Source organism: Scatophagus argus, chromosome 7 (genome assembly GCF_020382885.2).
Source record: "Scatophagus argus isolate fScaArg1 chromosome 7, fScaArg1.pri, whole genome shotgun sequence".
Classification (NCBI taxonomy): domain Eukaryota; kingdom Metazoa; phylum Chordata; class Actinopteri; family Scatophagidae; genus Scatophagus; species Scatophagus argus.
This window is the reverse complement of record NC_058499.1, coordinates 6,027,618-6,045,110: the sequence shown is the minus strand read 5'-3', so window position 1 is coordinate 6,045,110 and position 17,493 is coordinate 6,027,618. Positions and strand designations below refer to the sequence as shown.

General features: G+C 40.3%; 2 protein-coding genes across 3 annotated transcripts in view; one reads left to right on the top strand and one right to left on the bottom strand.

The window, feature by feature from the left end:
- Positions 1-17,493, top strand: part of si:ch211-272n13.3 (ankyrin repeat domain-containing protein 26) — an 82,660-nt gene that overhangs the window by 3,543 nt on the left and 61,624 nt on the right. The gene's annotated exons all lie outside the window — the stretch shown is intronic.
- On the bottom strand, positions 5,380-7,802 carry avpr1aa (arginine vasopressin receptor 1Aa). Its single transcript, XM_046393282.1, has 2 exons — positions 6,740-7,802; positions 5,380-6,254 (listed from the first exon to the last, which is right to left on the bottom strand). The coding sequence occupies exons 1-2, from the start codon at positions 7,686-7,688 to the stop codon at positions 5,971-5,973; spliced, it is 1,233 nt and encodes a 410-aa protein (XP_046249238.1). The 5' UTR covers positions 7,689-7,802; the 3' UTR covers positions 5,380-5,970.

The following is a 17,493-nucleotide window of genomic DNA, read 5'->3' as shown; positions in this document are numbered from 1 at the left end:
ATTTCTGGAATGCTAAAATATTTTTTGAAAGGGAAAATCACTCTCTGAACCTTGATGCTATGTTTACCCTCACTGAGCTTATCATGTAACAAAGTTAAACACTTTTTTTCTCTGTTAATTTTGAGTCATCACAATAAGGTAGACTGGTAGCAGTGTGACTCATTGATCCCATGTGTTTTTTAACAGCACAAAAGGATATTGCTTTATGTCACAGAACAGGAAGTGGCTTGCTGTTCTGCCAACACAAACAGGCTATAGTTACACTCTCGGTCAAAACTCGCACAGATGCTCAGAGGTGGTATATCCGCACTGGAGTTCACGGTACTGCCTGAGGTTCAGTGCCCTCATCACTTCTGTGTGTCCTGTGTTTCACCGATACTCCAACAGGTGGCTGCTCAAAGTTAACAATTTAATACTGGAAATATACTTTCACTGAATGTTCTCATACAAAGCCCCATTTCCCATACCAGCAACACTGACCATTATCTTTATAATAAATAAATATATGTTAATGTGCTTGGTTCTTGGGTTTGACAGTTACATGTTAATGGATAAGAAGCTACTTGCAGACATTTAACAACATGCAAATTCCAGTGATTTTTTTTTTTTTTTTTTTTAAACAATAAGGCAGGAAAGAATTTGCTAAGAAATGTATACTGACTGCTTTGTGATTCTTGGGCACAACACAATGTAGCTTGACATTCAGCTGCATCACTGCACTGCACTGCACTGCCTAATGCACACTGCAGATGAGAAGTTGTGATTAAAATCACACAGAATGCTTTTCTGAGAAGGCAACAGCTTGTCTTATCAGATGTTGGAACATGAATAATTGACCAGGTAAGCTGTGATTCAGAGCAACACCTCATCTCTTTCTGCAACTGACAGTACTGTGCACAGATGAGGCTTTCATAGTTAGAGCGGGTCAGTTTTTCCGTGACCTGTAGGCATGAGCAGCGACAAGTATCGCAGTGACGCTTCATTAATCATTTTCCACCGAGACAACCTGCCATTGGTTTCTACGCAACAACTCTGCCGCAAAAGCATCACATATTTTAGTAGCTGTGGTGCGTGTTTGTCACTGTCAGTTACTTGTGTCAAATAATAAAGCACTTTTATGTGAAATGAAAACACATGTGCGTTATTAAGTACGATCTACGTGGTATATAACAGTTTTAACATCAGAACCTAACTGTGCATTTTTCAGAAAGTCATAAATATGTTACATTTGTTTGTTCTGGCACGTGTTTCGTGTTGTGTATGTTCTGTGTAGCCAGGTATAAAGACACACAGAGGCCGGGCGAAGGGGTCACTAACATGTCCAGGAGCCTCTAATCTCACCTCCCTGACTCAGCCTTTGATTCCCACCTGGTTTGGACTACAGAGCGAGCCTGTGATCTGTGGCAACCTTCATGTGACGCCATGCTGTGATCCAACAGCCCATCAAGGCAAGTTCGATTAACAGGATCTTGATGTGACCTTTAAACTTAAAGGCTGCACAGAAAAAGTTAATAGCTGTGTGAGACTGCAAGTCAGGGCCCTAGATGAAAATTCCTGAATTTTGCTTGGTACCATCATCCTCCCTGACAGCTTCATCACATCAGTACAATCACAGAACACCAGTGCTGACTACAAAATACTTTTTCAGTGAATATAATGGTTTCCTCAAAAAAAATATTAACAGCAATTTTGTAGCATGTAGAAGTAATAAGAAGGAGGGAGGGCTGCAGATACAACTCATCATCATTTGTTTTTTATGTCAGATCAAGGAATTCCTTCTAGTTTTATCGTATTTATCTATTTGTATTTTAACTAATAAAAATTTAATATTTTCCCTTGAAATATTAGCTAACAAAAACAGTCAGGTTGAGCCTACATACACCTTATGGTCATGATCTTATTTCAGATTCCTCTGGTCTCTCTTTCAAGGACCTCAGCTACAAATACCAGGAAGAAAACCCCTTGCTAATGGAAAATAGTAACTTATATTCGCCAAGCTGACCCAAGAAATATGCTCACAGTTGAGAGTGAAAGCAGACTATGAACAAACAGCACACAGATTCTGCACAGCAGAACTGTTTCGTTGTCACCAAGAAAAGCAATTCGAACAAGCCACACAGTTGCAGTTATTCAGTATCCGCATTGTGACTATGCACCAATTGTGTCCACAATTGATTTTGTGCATAACTTTCCAACTGTTCTTTGCGAGAACAAGACTTGATTGAGTTCCAGGTTTTGTATACTTGTTTGTCTAAAATAAATGGCCCCTTTAGAGCAATCAAACAGCACAATAGTTATAGAAATGTGTGTTATTTTCAAGGACGATAGAAGGAGAACAATGGATCAGGAAGGGTGAGGCTGGATATGGAGGCAGATACGCCGAGAGCCTCGTCTCATCTAACTTCTCTGATCAAGGCGCTCAAAGAGCTTCCTGTATTCAAGATTTTTTCTTGCCTAACCACTGATAACTAACAAATGTGGTTTGCTGGGTTATCACTGGCCAACAATAGTCTAATTCAGAATACAAATTTGCAAATCTACTTTTAATTTCTGTCGGAGTAGTGACTTTAGGAACAAGTCTGACTTTTTCAGCCTGTTTTGTTTTTGCGGACAAGCCAACAACGGTGTCTGTATTGGCTTGTGGAAAAGCCAGGGTGTAAGGTGGAGGGAAGCCAGCTGTGGACAAAGTTGTCCAGATAGACAGAAAACAGGACTTGTTTCCTGTAAGGAAAACATGGAGGAAGTTGTTTACTCACTGGGAGAGGAAACGTGTGTCTTCTTAGCACACAATGCATGGCCAAAATGTTTTGCTAGTCTAAAGAATACATTGGAGAGAGGGAAAGAGAGCACCATTAAGCAATCCTGCATCCAGCTCTGATAAACATGTTTTCTTTGAGCAATGGCACTCTTTCAGCTATTTCTAAACCACTTGGAAGTTGGAGAGGTTTGCCAAGAAACAGCAAACTGATGCTTGAAGTCATGTTTCATGCCTGAGAGGCAATGCTGTGAATTATGTGTGAAGTGATTCTTCAGAGATGTGCTGGTAAACAATGATCTCTACATCCGTGTGCAGCTCACATTTATTTTCAGTCTTCTTCTCCGCTTACTTCCCTCCATTTGCATTTTTGCCAGCAATATTGATGCGTAAATACCCACAAAGAACATTGTTGCTATTGAGAGAATGCTGTGGCTCCATTCATCTCGGCAGCTCAATATGTGCTGTATGAATGAGAAACTACACAGTGAACAAGATTTTCTCATTGATTTCCTTTTTTCCTCCAGTAGCACAGCAAAATGGGAAAAAAATATCCTAAAGAAGCCAGTGCTGAAACTGATCAATCATTTTGTCACAGAGTTGAGACATCTTAGAGAGAGGAACACACTGAATGGAAGGGAAGGGATGTGTCTTTATGAGATTTAGTGATGAACTGGTCAAAGAGCCTTTTTATAGCAATTCCTCTTGTTTTAAGATCCTTATAAGAAGATTTGTCTGCTTTTGGGCCGCCAAGCTTGCAGTCAGAACCTTTCAAGCCCCTCTGGAGAAACTCTATCGCTGCCTCCTGAAGTATTTGCTGCGTCTAGTCTTTGACTGATGACCTTAGCCCAGAACACGTTAGCAGAGCCAGCCTTTACGAGACACGCTGCGTAATGATTTGCATGTCTAATGAGATGCAGAGCTTGTGCTAGGAATTTGAGATATGTCCATCAGTGGTGATAGGCCTTCCATACTGCCTTAAGTAGAGAATGAAGCTGCGTAATCCCAGTTGATACCAGTCGGTATTGCCCGATGCAATCGTTGACCACCCCCATCCGTTATGGTGGATCTACACTTTGTCTACCTTATTCAAAGGACTCACATATTTTCCTTTAGGACTTCCCCTCCTGTCTCCTCCCGTCTGTGTGATACGACTACCAGACTCATTATAAGGTCAGATGGTCAGAGATAAACTGAACCACAGAGGATCGAAGGAGTTGTGAAGGTTTAGTTCTCATGCTGGTATAATCACCCATTATAATTTTCAAAAACGTTGCTCAAATTAGTTAATCCTGCAAGAAAGACCACAAAGTTGGATGAAGTAAGATCTTTGTATTATTCCATTAGACATTTGAATTCATAAGGGGTGTAATGCATTTTCGGTGAGAAACAGAAGGTTGTGATAACTCATTTAGACAATAATCAATAATATCATTTAATAGTCAGATGAAATTATGTTGCACTCCTGATAGAGGGTAACAGATAATTAAAGCATCAGATCACTCACATTACAAAAAATACTTTGTCTCTTTGCTCGAGTGGTGATGGAGGTGAATGTCTGATGCTCAAGACACTGAGGGGAAAAAAAAAATAAAAGATTTCAAAAATTTAACAGCAACACATCTTTTCAGGAAAAGTCGCCAAAGTTATTCTCAGTAATATATATTCTGGGCTGCAAACACTTTTGTTTAGAACTACATTCTACCAAATAAACTGTCCCTGTGAAAACTTTTGGCTAAGCTAAGCTAACCATCTCTTGGCTGAGGCATCATAATTACCATACAGACACAAGAATCGTATCGAACTCCAAAATGTCAGGATATTCCTTTAAATTTTATAAGCATCATTTATTGATGCTGTCAGCTCCGTGAACAACATTCTGTTTGCCTCTTTTTGTTTTGGGGTGGCTGAAATAAGTTTAGAAACATATCACAGATAACCTGAGCCAAGAATGAGTGAGTGAGAAAATATTTTTGTCTGGTAACAAGAGTAAACTGGCCCTTTTAAATGCAGCAAAGTTACTTCTTGTTCACATTATTTTCCACTGGATGATCATAATCCACGCTTTTGTAAATTGTAAGTGCTTAGATTGGCTGGAAATGTTCAAAGTTGCTCAATTTTGAGCAAATGTGATCCCAGAGATTTCTAAGGTTGTGAAATCATCCAAGCTGTGAAAACAGGAGACGAACTCAGTGTAGTATTCAGTGCATGTATATTTATATATCAATATATTTAGATTATTTTCAATGTGCACATGCCATTACAGACAAACATTTACATATATTACCTCTATTTACAGATACTTAAGTGCATTTTATGTACAAATGTATTACACACACAGAAATGTCTCAATACATCACAACATACATGTGCTCATGGGGGTCTGACAACCATCACAATGCTTCACAACTAGTGTGCAGGAAATTGTTTTTGTCTGGAGTGCAAATGGAGCAAAAAGACAGCCCCCACCCCCCCACCCCCACCCCGATGGTGTGGGAAAAAATCAGGAAGTGTGCTGACGCAGAGTGTGTGGAATGTGTGAGCTTCTCCCCAGCATTTTCTCCTTTGGAGGGGGTCTGTGGGTTTCCTCCTCCAACCGCGGCCACTTCATCCTTTACCCCTGCCACTGTCTAGTCTGCTTTGTGTGTGTGTGTGTGTGTGGAGGGGACATGCTTAAAGACATGCAGCCTGGAAGAGTTGTTTTCACCACCTCACACCTCTTGGCTGCTATACACTTTGTCTTTGTAAACACTCCAACAGGAAAAGGTGTTTTGGCGGCACTGCAAGGTGACATAACCACCAGTGAAAGCATCAGTATTCCCAGAAAAGTGCTTTTCTGTCAAAAACCTGGAAAAGAATCATGTTAGGACTGTTGAACTTTCAAGTATTACTAGTAAATTCCACAAAATGATCTAAAAACCTTCTACAAACAACTGTGGGGATATAAAAACAAGATAACTTCCAAATAAATCTTTGTCATTTTACTCCCTTTCCTAAAGTTTTTAATCATTTTTACTGAGCTTATGTGAAAAGGAACATAATTGCACACAAAATCCTGCAGGAAGTCACAAGTAACATGTCCATGTTTTCTGCTTGATTTGCTTTGGAGGCTGGGGGCATTTATATCACTGCCAGTAATGAGCCGATACCGTGTACCTTGGTGCCACTGTTAGACATTTTCCCACCCCAGTAAACAGAGTTGCCTGGTTTCCCGTCTACTCCGCCTGAATGGAGGACTTGGGAGAATTGTCCAGCTCCCTCCAGTTGCTCGAACTGCCCGTAGGGCTCCGATTGGTCATCTTGGTGAGCAAAGTGGTTCTGCGGAGACTGCTGTCCGAGTCCTCCTTCTTGAAGTCAGTGTTCATTTTGTCGCAGCAGGAGAAGCAGTGCACGAAATCCTGGAGGAGGTGACCGCTGAAGATCATGTATATCCACGGGTTACAGCAGCTGTTGAGACTGGCAAGGAGCGCAGACAGAGTCACTGCTGTGTTCTCAGAATCTAGAGAACAGAGAGAGGAAAGAGGAAAAGGGGGTGATTAATCTGCAAAACATCTGGTGCGGGCTTGTCTGTCAAAGTCAGCTCATCTGGTGCTGACATTATAAAGCCTAATTTTCCTCTGTAGAAGAGAAAATCTGTCAAATGCTTAAGTTAAAAACAGAGAGGATTTCTGTTGCAAAGCAAATTTATTTCAAGACTGTTTGAGTCAAGTGTCATTTTCTTTATATTAGTGAAGTAATGTGACTCTGTTGCACAATGTAACCTTGTTAACCAATGACTGTAATGTAATACTTTAAACAGAAAAGGGCTAAACTTGCTTTCAAGAGAAGGGTGTATCTAATGCCAAATAAATCTGTGTGTAAAGGCCGTTACTTGCTGTTATTTTTTTTTTTTTTGGCTATATATATCACACTAATATTAAAACTATAAAAGTTTTAAATTATTTTTTTAATTTTAATTTTTAGTTTCATTTGTTCAGTGCTCACCGGCCCATTGGAAGTTTTCATCCCACACAGACCACATCTGCACTGTGAAAAACGGCGCCCAGCAAACAATGTACGCCAAAACTATCACAAAAGTCATTTTAACAGTCCTCAGTTTGGCTCTCGATATGGTTGTAACGCTGCTGACTGAATTCTTCCCAATTAGCCCGTTCTTGCTCGCGGCACCAGAAATCGTTTTCCTTTTCTTGAATTTGATATTTTTCCATATGCTGTGACAGATGAACCCGTAGCACATCATGAGAATGACCACAGGCACGAGGAAGATCCCCACGGTTATCCAGGTGATGTACGCCTTGGCGCCCCATGGCTCGATAAAATGCGCCCAGCAGTCATAAACGTCCGAGCCGTTCTTGATTTCGCTCAGGGAGAAGATGAAGTACTGCGGCGTGCTGAGCACCAGGCTGCACATCCACGTGGAGACGATCATGATGTGGGAGCGCTGGGTGGGCTGCTGGAGCGTTTTCAGCGGGTGGCAGATGGCAATGTAACGGTCCAGGGTCATCATCACCATCATGTAGGTGGACGCAAACATCCCCATCACCTGCAGGTGCTTGACTATCCTGCAGAGAAAGTCTGGACCGTAGAAGCGGAAGGTGATCTCCCAGCAGAGCTGCGGCAGCACCTGGAAAAAGGCGACCATCAGGTCGGCCAGGCTGAGATGTTTGATGAAAAGGTGCATCCGCGACATCTTCTTCTTAGTGTTGTACATCGCCAGCAGGACGCTGACATTCCCGATCACAGCGACCACGAAGGTGATGCTCAGGACCATTATCTCGATTTGGGCCACCTCCTCGTTTCGCGCAAACGGATCGGATCCGTTCGGCTGCGGGGTGCTGTTTGCAGCCGTTCCCATCGTAAAGTCATCAGTGGGAGTAAAAGCCAGAGATTGGTTACCTCCACTCAGGAGCAGCGCATAGTCAGGAGTGTGCATGGCACTGCCCCTCTGTGCGCCCTAGGAGGTGTGTGCCAGAGGGGCTGTGAAGCGCCTCTCCAGTCCGTATATGGAGCCACCTGATGCTCTCAGAGAGGAGCCCGCTGCGCTCTGACTCGATTTGCTTTCTCTCTTTCCTTCTTCATTGTCTTGTTTCTGGGAAATGTTTCAAGTTCATTGTGATGGGTTGCCTGAGTATTTCTTGCAGTGTGCAGCCAAGCCCTTCTCACGGTTTGCACAGCATCCACATCACCATCGCAGAAGTTCTTCCCACTCAGCGTGGGCCACATGTTTAGTAAGTAGTTTTGTTTGCATTTTAAAAAATCGCACAAAAATATCTGAAAAACTCCAGAGGGAAAAGTTGAGTGAGGCACAGTTAAATTATGCAGCTCAACTGAAATGTTACATGAAGAATCCAAGTTTGTTTCCAGTGAGGGATGAATTATTCTAAAAATGACATTTAATAATCCGTTTATTTGAAGAAACCCTTGTTTAAATGTTTAATTTCTAATGTAGTTCTGTGAATATGTATGTATTGACCAACACAAAAATATTATACAGGAATTAAGTGAAATCGACTAATGTCCCTCCCTAATTAACTTCTCTGATGACTAACTTGAAATAAATGAAACAGCTTTTATTTTCAGAACCCATAAACATGAAATCTTCTAACTTGATGTTTTTTGTTTGTTTATTTGTTTTTGTTTTAAGTTGAAATGATGAATTGATGAGTTCAGTTGACTGGCATTGAGTTCAATCTCTTCCCCCTCACACTTCACACTTCATTTGGAGCGGTTTTACATATTGTCTTTATGGAGATGCTGGAACAAAAAAAACAGTTTAAATAAGAGCAGCTGTAGCTGTTATTTGTGCGAAGTGAAGAACTGACACACGACACTGAGACAGTGTAAAAGGACGTCTAATGTGTTTGTTATGTTTCCAGTGAGTGTGACAGAGCAGCTGTTGATTCTAATTGAACGCGATTTTTCAAATTCAGTCACAGTAAATTAGATTCACAAAACAAAAGAAGACACTGAACTAACTATTCAGCCTAAATTAACTTGAATATTTAAGGCAGCGCAAAATTGTTTGCAGTGAACACCCTGAGATGCTGTTTGTGATTACCTTTGCAGAGCGAGGCCTTTTGCAATGATGAACTGTTTAAGTTGTTTATCTGAAGTGATTTGCACAAAGAGTCAGGTTTTCCTCTTTTAAAGTCACATTTCAAATTGGTTTTGATGATTGCTAATCTTCAGACAAAGTGTTAATGTGTTTTTTAAAAGTTCCACCTTAAGTTAAAGCAAGTCAATACTGACTTTTGGTTTCACATACACAAACACGGTCTCCTGGGTGAAAGTTTGGGATTTGTTTGATCCATCCATCAAGCCCGACCTCCAGCCTACTTGGACTGTACATAACAGGACAGATTGGACTGTGCTGTATGTACTGTATGCAAAATGAAAGCCTGATGTCGTATTTATTTATTTCTCCGCAGATTGAGACAACTGGGCTGCATTTCAAGGAAAAAAGTGAGAAAGCCTATAGTTGTTGTAAATGATCATTTATCATCCCATCTCCATGAAGCCCATTTTTTGAAAACATACTTTGCTTTTACTAATAGTTCCCATCTCAAATAACCAGTTCAAGTGAATAAACGACAATCGGAACACATCCAGCCAGAGGGAAACTTTAATATTTTATCTTGGCACTACCGAGTTGCCTCTTGAGCCACCTGCATGTTTTGTCTGTGTTTTCTCTCCTCCCTTGTGAGGCCATCCTTCCAGTGTTCCTGTTGCACACTCGTCCAGCAGTTCTTTGCTTCAGCATCTTCGGCGACGCTGCTTGAGTTTCTGAGCAGGCCATAACAATGTAAATTGCTTATTACAGTTTCCATTGCAAAAGCACATGATTGCTAACTGGCTACGGGTATCCGGCAGCTATTCAGCTCATCTGATCCATGTGCTGATAGTGAGGATAGTTAGTTTTATTGCGTTCACATTGCATCGACCATCAAGATCTTCTCTCTGTCATTTCCGATTGCCTTGTTAGCGAGTGGTGCAAACTGGAGCCCCCTTGCTAAAATTTCCTGCTGGCCGCTTGAACTGGCTTGGCGGTATAATGAAGTTTTCTCAGTTATTACTGTGTTAGTCTCTGCTAATCTTTCCATCAGAACCCCAGCCAGGGAGCTTTCCGATGCTGCCAGGCATCTGTAGACCAGCTGCCTCCCATGGGGAGCCCTGTTATGTGTCTGATTTATATTCCCCATCCTCACCCCCCACTTAGTCCTGTACAGTCTTGTCTTAACCTGGGGCGAGGGGTTCAAGGACAGCAGAGCGGATGTCTCCCTTCACGCTGGACTGAACCATGTTTACGATTCTGTTTTCGGAGTCATTCACCTGAGATGTCCTGCACTGTTATTACAGCTCCAGGCTTGGTTTGTCTCATGAGCTTCAGAACATGAAGACTCTGTTCACCGTCCTCAACTGCGGGCAGCGTGTCTACGCCTGGGAATCATGGGAATGTGTGTTGTGTCTCCAGTAGAGGCCAGAGAAGTCAGTCTGAATCATTTCCATGATGTTTACCTTTTATTCACGGGCTTAAGGTTCTGCAAGAACTCCTCACGCTCTCTGGGACTTCTTTTAATCCTTACAGAGAAAGAATCTTGTTTGGCAGTTTCTTCTTGCCTGACTTAAATTTGTTATCAGAAATCTTTGTGAAATCAAAGTATCTTTATTACACATTTTAATTGAAATATGGAGCGCGATTAAAGTCTGGCATTCAGAATGGAATTCATAATCTTGTTTCATGCTTACCTTGTCCAGTAAAGTACACATGATTTTTTTTTTGGTTCACATCTCTCTACAAAACCAAAAGTTTCCAGAAGTTGAACATGACACCAGAAGACATTATTTACTCTTTGTCATATGCAGTTTCATGCAACAGGAGAATGTCTGCTCTGAACAGCATTGCATGCATGCTCCTCTTGCAATTTCTGGCTCATATCATGAATACCTCATGTGTCACATCACTTCATTGTGCTCCTTGTATGACATATACTCTGCATTTAATATAGAATGAAATCAGGAAGGAGAACCTGAAAAAGAAGTGTAAACAAAACATTTTATTATCTGTCTACCTTATGGATAAAGTTCTGATAATAAGCAGGAGCCTTTCAGAACTCGTCTATGATGCATTTGTTATGTAAGTACATATTATATATGTACATATTCTCCTTGGCCTTGGGGCTGATCTGATACACGAGTGCTTCAGTAAACACGACACTGAGGTTTATAATCGGAAAAATCCGTTTTGAGCACACAAGGCTTATGCAGCCTGGACCTACATGGATTTAATAATGAAAACTTCAGTTCGGCTTCCTTTGTTTGAATCCACAGGGGCCTACAGATGGATTTAAGCAACAAACTACAAACTATTAATACTGAACTTGTTTCTTTTATTTAAAAAAAAAAAAAAAGTATTTTCTCTAAATTAGCGCTACAGTGTTCTTTCTTGGTAGACCCACAGTGGTGAATAAAATAATTCACTCCACTGCAAACACAACAAAGGACAGGAAACGACTTCTTAAATCGGAAATGTTTTGGACATCGTCGGAAACCAACAGACCATCACAACACCCTCCTGCTGAAAAGTTGCTGCACTAAGAGATTGCCGTAGGAACTTCATTGCTTACCTTCGCCATTAAGTGTATGTACGCAAATGTATTCCAGACTGCCCCAGTCCAGTCCAGTTTTTTTCCTTAAAGTATTTCTGTTGTAGACTATACAGAGTGTCTCTTTTTGCTTTGAAATCTTCTTGTATTTATGACCTTTATGGTAAGACACAATACAAATTGTGTAATCAGTTTATTTGTCAAATTACTAATCTGCAGCAGCTATTAGGTTTTGAAGTAAACATAATGGCACAATTAGCTTTTTTTTTTATTATCATAAGTCACAAAAAATGCAGATATTGAAGGTAATAGTGAAATGTGTGTGCTTTTTATGCTCACCATCCATCCCGACTGTCTCCCTATGAAGAGATAAATGTAGAGCCTCATTTATTTTCTGAAAGGTTTACTCTGAACATAATCCAGGCAGCCATTGTATTTTTCACCACAACGCAATTAGGAAGGCAATTTAATATGATATATTTGTACTCTATAGGAGGCAGGGTTGCACAGAAAATCTTGGGTAAAGATTTACAAGAGCCGATTCTGTCGGAGCAGCAGACAAAAGCCACAGGTTTTCGGAAGAGATGTTCAACAATCACACACCCCTGTAATATTTAGATGTTTCATATTGAAATGGGAACAGTGTAAAACTCATCAAAGACAAAAGATGGAAAAGTGCCTAAGTTTAAAAGGGGCCTCCATTTTGTGTTGAGACAGAGCACCCAGAGTTATGAAGCATGCCAAATTTATACCCATAAAGAAGTGCTTAATCAACACTTTCCTTTTACAGTTTTAACAAAAACTGCATATTATGTCCCTCACAAAGGTAGTATTTATGACAGGACTTCCATTAAGTAACTGCTTGCATCTGAGGTCACTGTAGACCTCAAACCTCCTCAAGTCAAGTCAATCAGGTCTGTTTTATTTCTGTTGCCCAACATCACAAATTACAACCCCTCAGTTCTCTTTATTTTCATAGATACCAGTGAGATAACCTGATCCTCACCCTAACCGTTATTTTATCAACATACAGTCTTAAAATTGTGACGTGTTCTTTCGAATGCAATTTTGCTTCAAGTCAGTTTACAAAAATTGTGCTCTGTTGAAAAGCGAAATCATTTTACTCTGCTATTATAACAAGATAAGGAGAGGTCTCATTTTGTTGTGCAGCGTTCCTGACATCAAACCTACTTAGATGTGATTCTAGACTAACAACAAGGGAGAAATGAGCACCGTGTATTGGCAACGTCTCAACAGGTCTTATCACACTGTTGTGAATGGAAATATTGTTACTATGATATGAAATTGCTCCTTTACCCACAGAACAAGAAAACATACTTTTTTTTTCTGTCTCCCAAAACATCTCCTAGCGCCTTAGATAATTTGTTCGTACAAAATAGCCAGGCTGATGCTAATGTTTGCAATGTTCTCAATGAGTCATCGAGATGTTCGAGACCATTTCCTTTCCTCAGCTGGACACGGACTTACGTGGATCTGCGTAATAAGCGACCGTTCTGCTCCTAAACAGACATGGGCATCTGATCTCATGCAAGATCTCTGAACCGTTAGTATCACATTAACAAATTTCCCTTCACATTTCACTGCATTGTTTTATTGCAAGCCTAACATTAAAGTTATGAACAATTAACTCAGCAAAATGGATAGCAAGGAACAGGAGCCATTATTACAGCAAATGTGACAATATCATATGGTGTCCGACATATAGACTGCAATTAAACCTTCTTTAAGAACTATATTTTTAGCCAGTCTAGAGATGACAGTGTCCATTTGTCAAATGGTGTCTGTGCTGGTTCCACAATATTGGTTCCACACTGATATCTAGTGAATGAGGGTTTTGTTTTTTTAGTTTTGGTGACCACCTTACTTTCCATTGACTTTCCATGTAGCCCACCATTGGTCAATCCGGTAAAATATCTCAATATATACAACGTGAAGGTAGTCATGCTTTCCAGACAACGTGTACTTAATTATTTTGGTGATCTCCTCACATTTCATCCAACAACATCAAGACAAAATTACAGTTTGATCAAGCACTTTCAGCAAAAGCAAGACTTTTTACCTGGTGTCACATTACATTACCATCCTCTCATCCAAGTGTTTCACTATTGAAATAATTGGTCTTACTAAATTAAAAGTGCAACATAAAGGCAACATGTCAGCCGATGCTCTCCACTACCACCATAAAATACCAAATCGAGGTTTATTTTTTTCTTGTATATCCCTCCAGTAAAGTTTAAACTTTGAGAATCTATATGCACAGGGTCACCGAAGCAGTTTCTGTTAATACTTTTGGTTAGTTTCACCCCATAATTTGTCACAATAGTGTTGTAAGTGTGCTTAAATCACTGCTATGTATTGCGCCTGCTCCCCATAGCTACACAGTGGACGATGTATGAAACCAATTTTCTGTTCTGTGTAGCTGTCAAGTTATTTGCACTTTTAATCTTTGCAAACATACTTTCTGAGTTATGGTCACATTGTTCTCTGGGTGAAAAACAACTGACACTATATTTCCCTGGAAAATGCTTTGAAACCGCTGCTTCAGTCAGCCTCAGTCAATAAACCAACGCTGTTTGAAGACTGCAAGATTTTCGCTGAACTAAGGGACTCTTACATCATCCAGTGAGGAAGAAACAGGACCTTCATCTTTAAAGCTAAATGTGAAATAAAATCTCATTCCTCACAGGTTGTTTCCGATTTTGCCCTCACGGTTGTGATCTGTGTTAGAAAATCTTGCATCAAACAGCTGATGTAAGACATTAGAAGAGGACGCATGCAGTACTGATGAGAAAGCTGCTTCCAACGTAAACAGTAAAACGCAGCTGAGTTATTTATATGAAGACAGATTATCTGACTGGAAAGTCTAATGGTGTGTGGGTGAGTTTTCTTTCACATGCATGTGGTGCACGTGGGGGTTCCTGTGTGGGTCTGTACTGTATATTCTGAAATCAGAGTTTATGGGAAACTTGCAGGCTTTGACACAACCTATCATCCATCAGGAGAGTAGACAGCAATGAATCCACATTCTGTGATCCAATATCATCTGAGAATCTTGGCCTTACTCTGACCCTGTTCGTTAATTTGACAAGGAGGCAACTGAATTGTTGAACGTAACCTGTTTGATTGCTTAAATATCCATTCATCCTCTCTTGCCTTTCTGAGACTCTGAAATGTTGCATCTGGAGGTTGAGGTGGCGGCTAAAGACGTTTCTGGAGAATCTTCTGAAAAAAGGAATTCATTCACAGCAAAAAGACGCATAAATGCACATTTTAGGCCTACATGGGTCCATGTTTGATACTCAGAAACAGATTTTGTATGGAGCATCACAAAACATTCCTGTCTTTGTTTACATTCTCACAATCACAGTCTTTAGGAAACAGATGGTTCCATGCATCCCACATAATTATGGAACAGGCACACATACACACACACAAGCTAGTGATGTGCGTTGTGTATGCTGCCAACAATACAAATGCTGGCGATGGTTTCAATTTACTTTTAATTGGACTGCTGCAGGAAGTAAAATTTTATGCGAATTCTAAAATTTAAATAAGAGTACCACTTCCTTTATTGTCTTTCTTTTGGCCAGCCTCCAAAGCACCAACAGATGTTGCCAGTAAGAGAATTTCAGCTTTAATCTTTAAATGTTCAGTGGGTTGCTAAGCAGGGAGTAATGAGCCCCATCTCTGCTGCAACAGAATCCTCACACCCCTCATTTCACCCTCCCCTGTGGTGGCTGCTAAAAGGCGCCATTGTTTATCAGTTCTGGGCTACCTTAGAAACATGGCTGTGCAACATGGTGAACTTATACCCCAATGAAAACATAATTATGAATATGATATTCCATTTCTGTCAACATTCTGTTCCATTCTACCCTTAAATCCTCCTGTATCCTACATAATGGACCTTTTAAAGTCTGCAGAAGCTCAGAGGAAAACCCTGAATATGGACACAAGAGTAAGCCTCAAAAGCAGTTATAACAGACTGATGATTGTTTTACTTTAGAAACCGGAGATAGACCCGTGAGTAGTTGTGTATTTGACTACACAGTTTGGACATCAGTATTAATTCAAAGTAGGGAATACTCTGATATATACTCTATATAAAATAAACATAAAAAGTAAATTGACCCTCGTCTGCATTAAGGGATTACATTTTTGGACGGGATGCATACATTTTCTCCTGTTATTCTCATGTTATTCTTGAGTCTTAACGCTGACTCATACATTAAAACTATGAGAAAACACATATTATGCCATCTCAGCATGTTCTAATCCTTGAATTAAACACATTTGTGCATGCATTATATCCATAAAATGTCAGGTTCTGTCAAATACAAATTTGTTGATCACACATCTCTGACTGCATCTAACATGTTTTTCTAATTCCTTTTTGAGATGTAAGAAACTTTTTGGTCAACTGAAGAGGATGGTGAACACAGAAAAAAATGCCAAGTAGTTGTAAAAATAAAAAGAAAAGAAATAAAACAGTCAAAGAGATTAATTCATTGATATTTTCTCATGCAGTCAGTTTTTAGAGCACACTGTCCTGTGTGACTTTGACGGACAGTCCTCAGTCTGAAGACCAGTCATGCTAGCTCAGATCGCTTTTCTTCTGCCTTTAAACTATAGATTAATTTGCTTAATGTATTAAACTACACAGACATGCTGTCATACAGGGCTTGACAGCGTTAAGTTTTATTTGCATGTTATACAGAATCAAAACGTGTTGGCGGTTTTTCCTTCCTTGTGATGCCCTGTTGGGAGAGTTGAAGGGCAAACAGAAATAGACGTGTCTGAGTTTAGGGACACCTTGCTGATAGTGGCATGCAGGGCACTCCAGCATGACCTTTTACTCAATTACAATCCTCTTTTCTTTGCTTCTTGCTCTTGTTATGTGTGACTGGCTTGCAGTGTTGCCTACAGCACGTGATGGAAGTTAGATGAGGTAAGTATTAGACTGGTTTTGCTCGCCAACAGAATGTCGGAGTGTTTATTGTTACACTACATATATTAGGTTTAGCTCATATGGAGCAGATCCAGGCTCTAGCACAGTTAAATACATTGTCAAAATCTGAAGCCCTGCGTGATGCTTCAGACTTTCGGAAATGTTTACTGGACTGTTGCAATGCTGAATGGCAGGATTGTATCCCTGTGGTTAGATGGGTCACATACAGATGTCCAATGTTATCACCAAACATAAACGTCAATATTGCGCAAGTCTGCAAAGCACTGTTTTTATAGCCTACATCTCATGTTTTTAAAACTTGCACTTTCTATCTGTGCAAATGTGATATAGCTAAGGTCAGGGAAAGATTGTGTTAAAAAGGTCAACACTGATTGAAGACCTGTGATGGATTGTGTACTCCAGTCTCCAGCACAGAACCAGCCGCCACCTCAACCTCCACTCTAGGACTGTCCCTCTCCCTGCATAAAGGACATGCTGCCTCCCAGATTGGCACAGGACTTTAATTGTGAAATGCAGATTCAGGGTGTACTTCCTTAGATGCAAAAATGACTAAATGTCATCCAAAGTTGGAAGCTTTCCACCTTCCAACATAGTTAGAAATAAGTGAAAATATATTTCAAGTATTGTGTTTTCCAAAATGTTGAACTATTCCTTTAAAGCTCCTTATGGCATAAGTATGGGACAAAGCATGGTATGTTTACGGTGTGTTTGCTTAGCTGACAGATGCGTCACCCATTCTGAGCTGTCTTTCTTGTCTCACCTCAACGCCATCCAGGTGTCTCGCTTTATGCCCAAATTTGGATTTTTTTTGGTCTGTCTACAGCAAATAGTTTAAAAATATCGCTCTTAGAAACGTGTGCTGCTGACACAGACACTGTGTTTAGGTTTTTCTGCAGCCTTTCCCTTTAAGGCAATGGAAAAAAAAATCCTCTGAGGAAGTTAGCCACATTTGCTCTTTGCACAATTGTACATCTGTTTAACATGTGAGACAGTCATATTTCAGTGGTGGCAGACAGTGGGTCTTTGGTGACTCTGTTAGAGCTCGGTGATGAGTTGTTTTAATTCACCAGCTCAGCTGTTGAGGTTTCAAATGTCACAGGACTGTGACTTTGTGCATCCATTGGAGAGTGGATTGTGTATTGGAC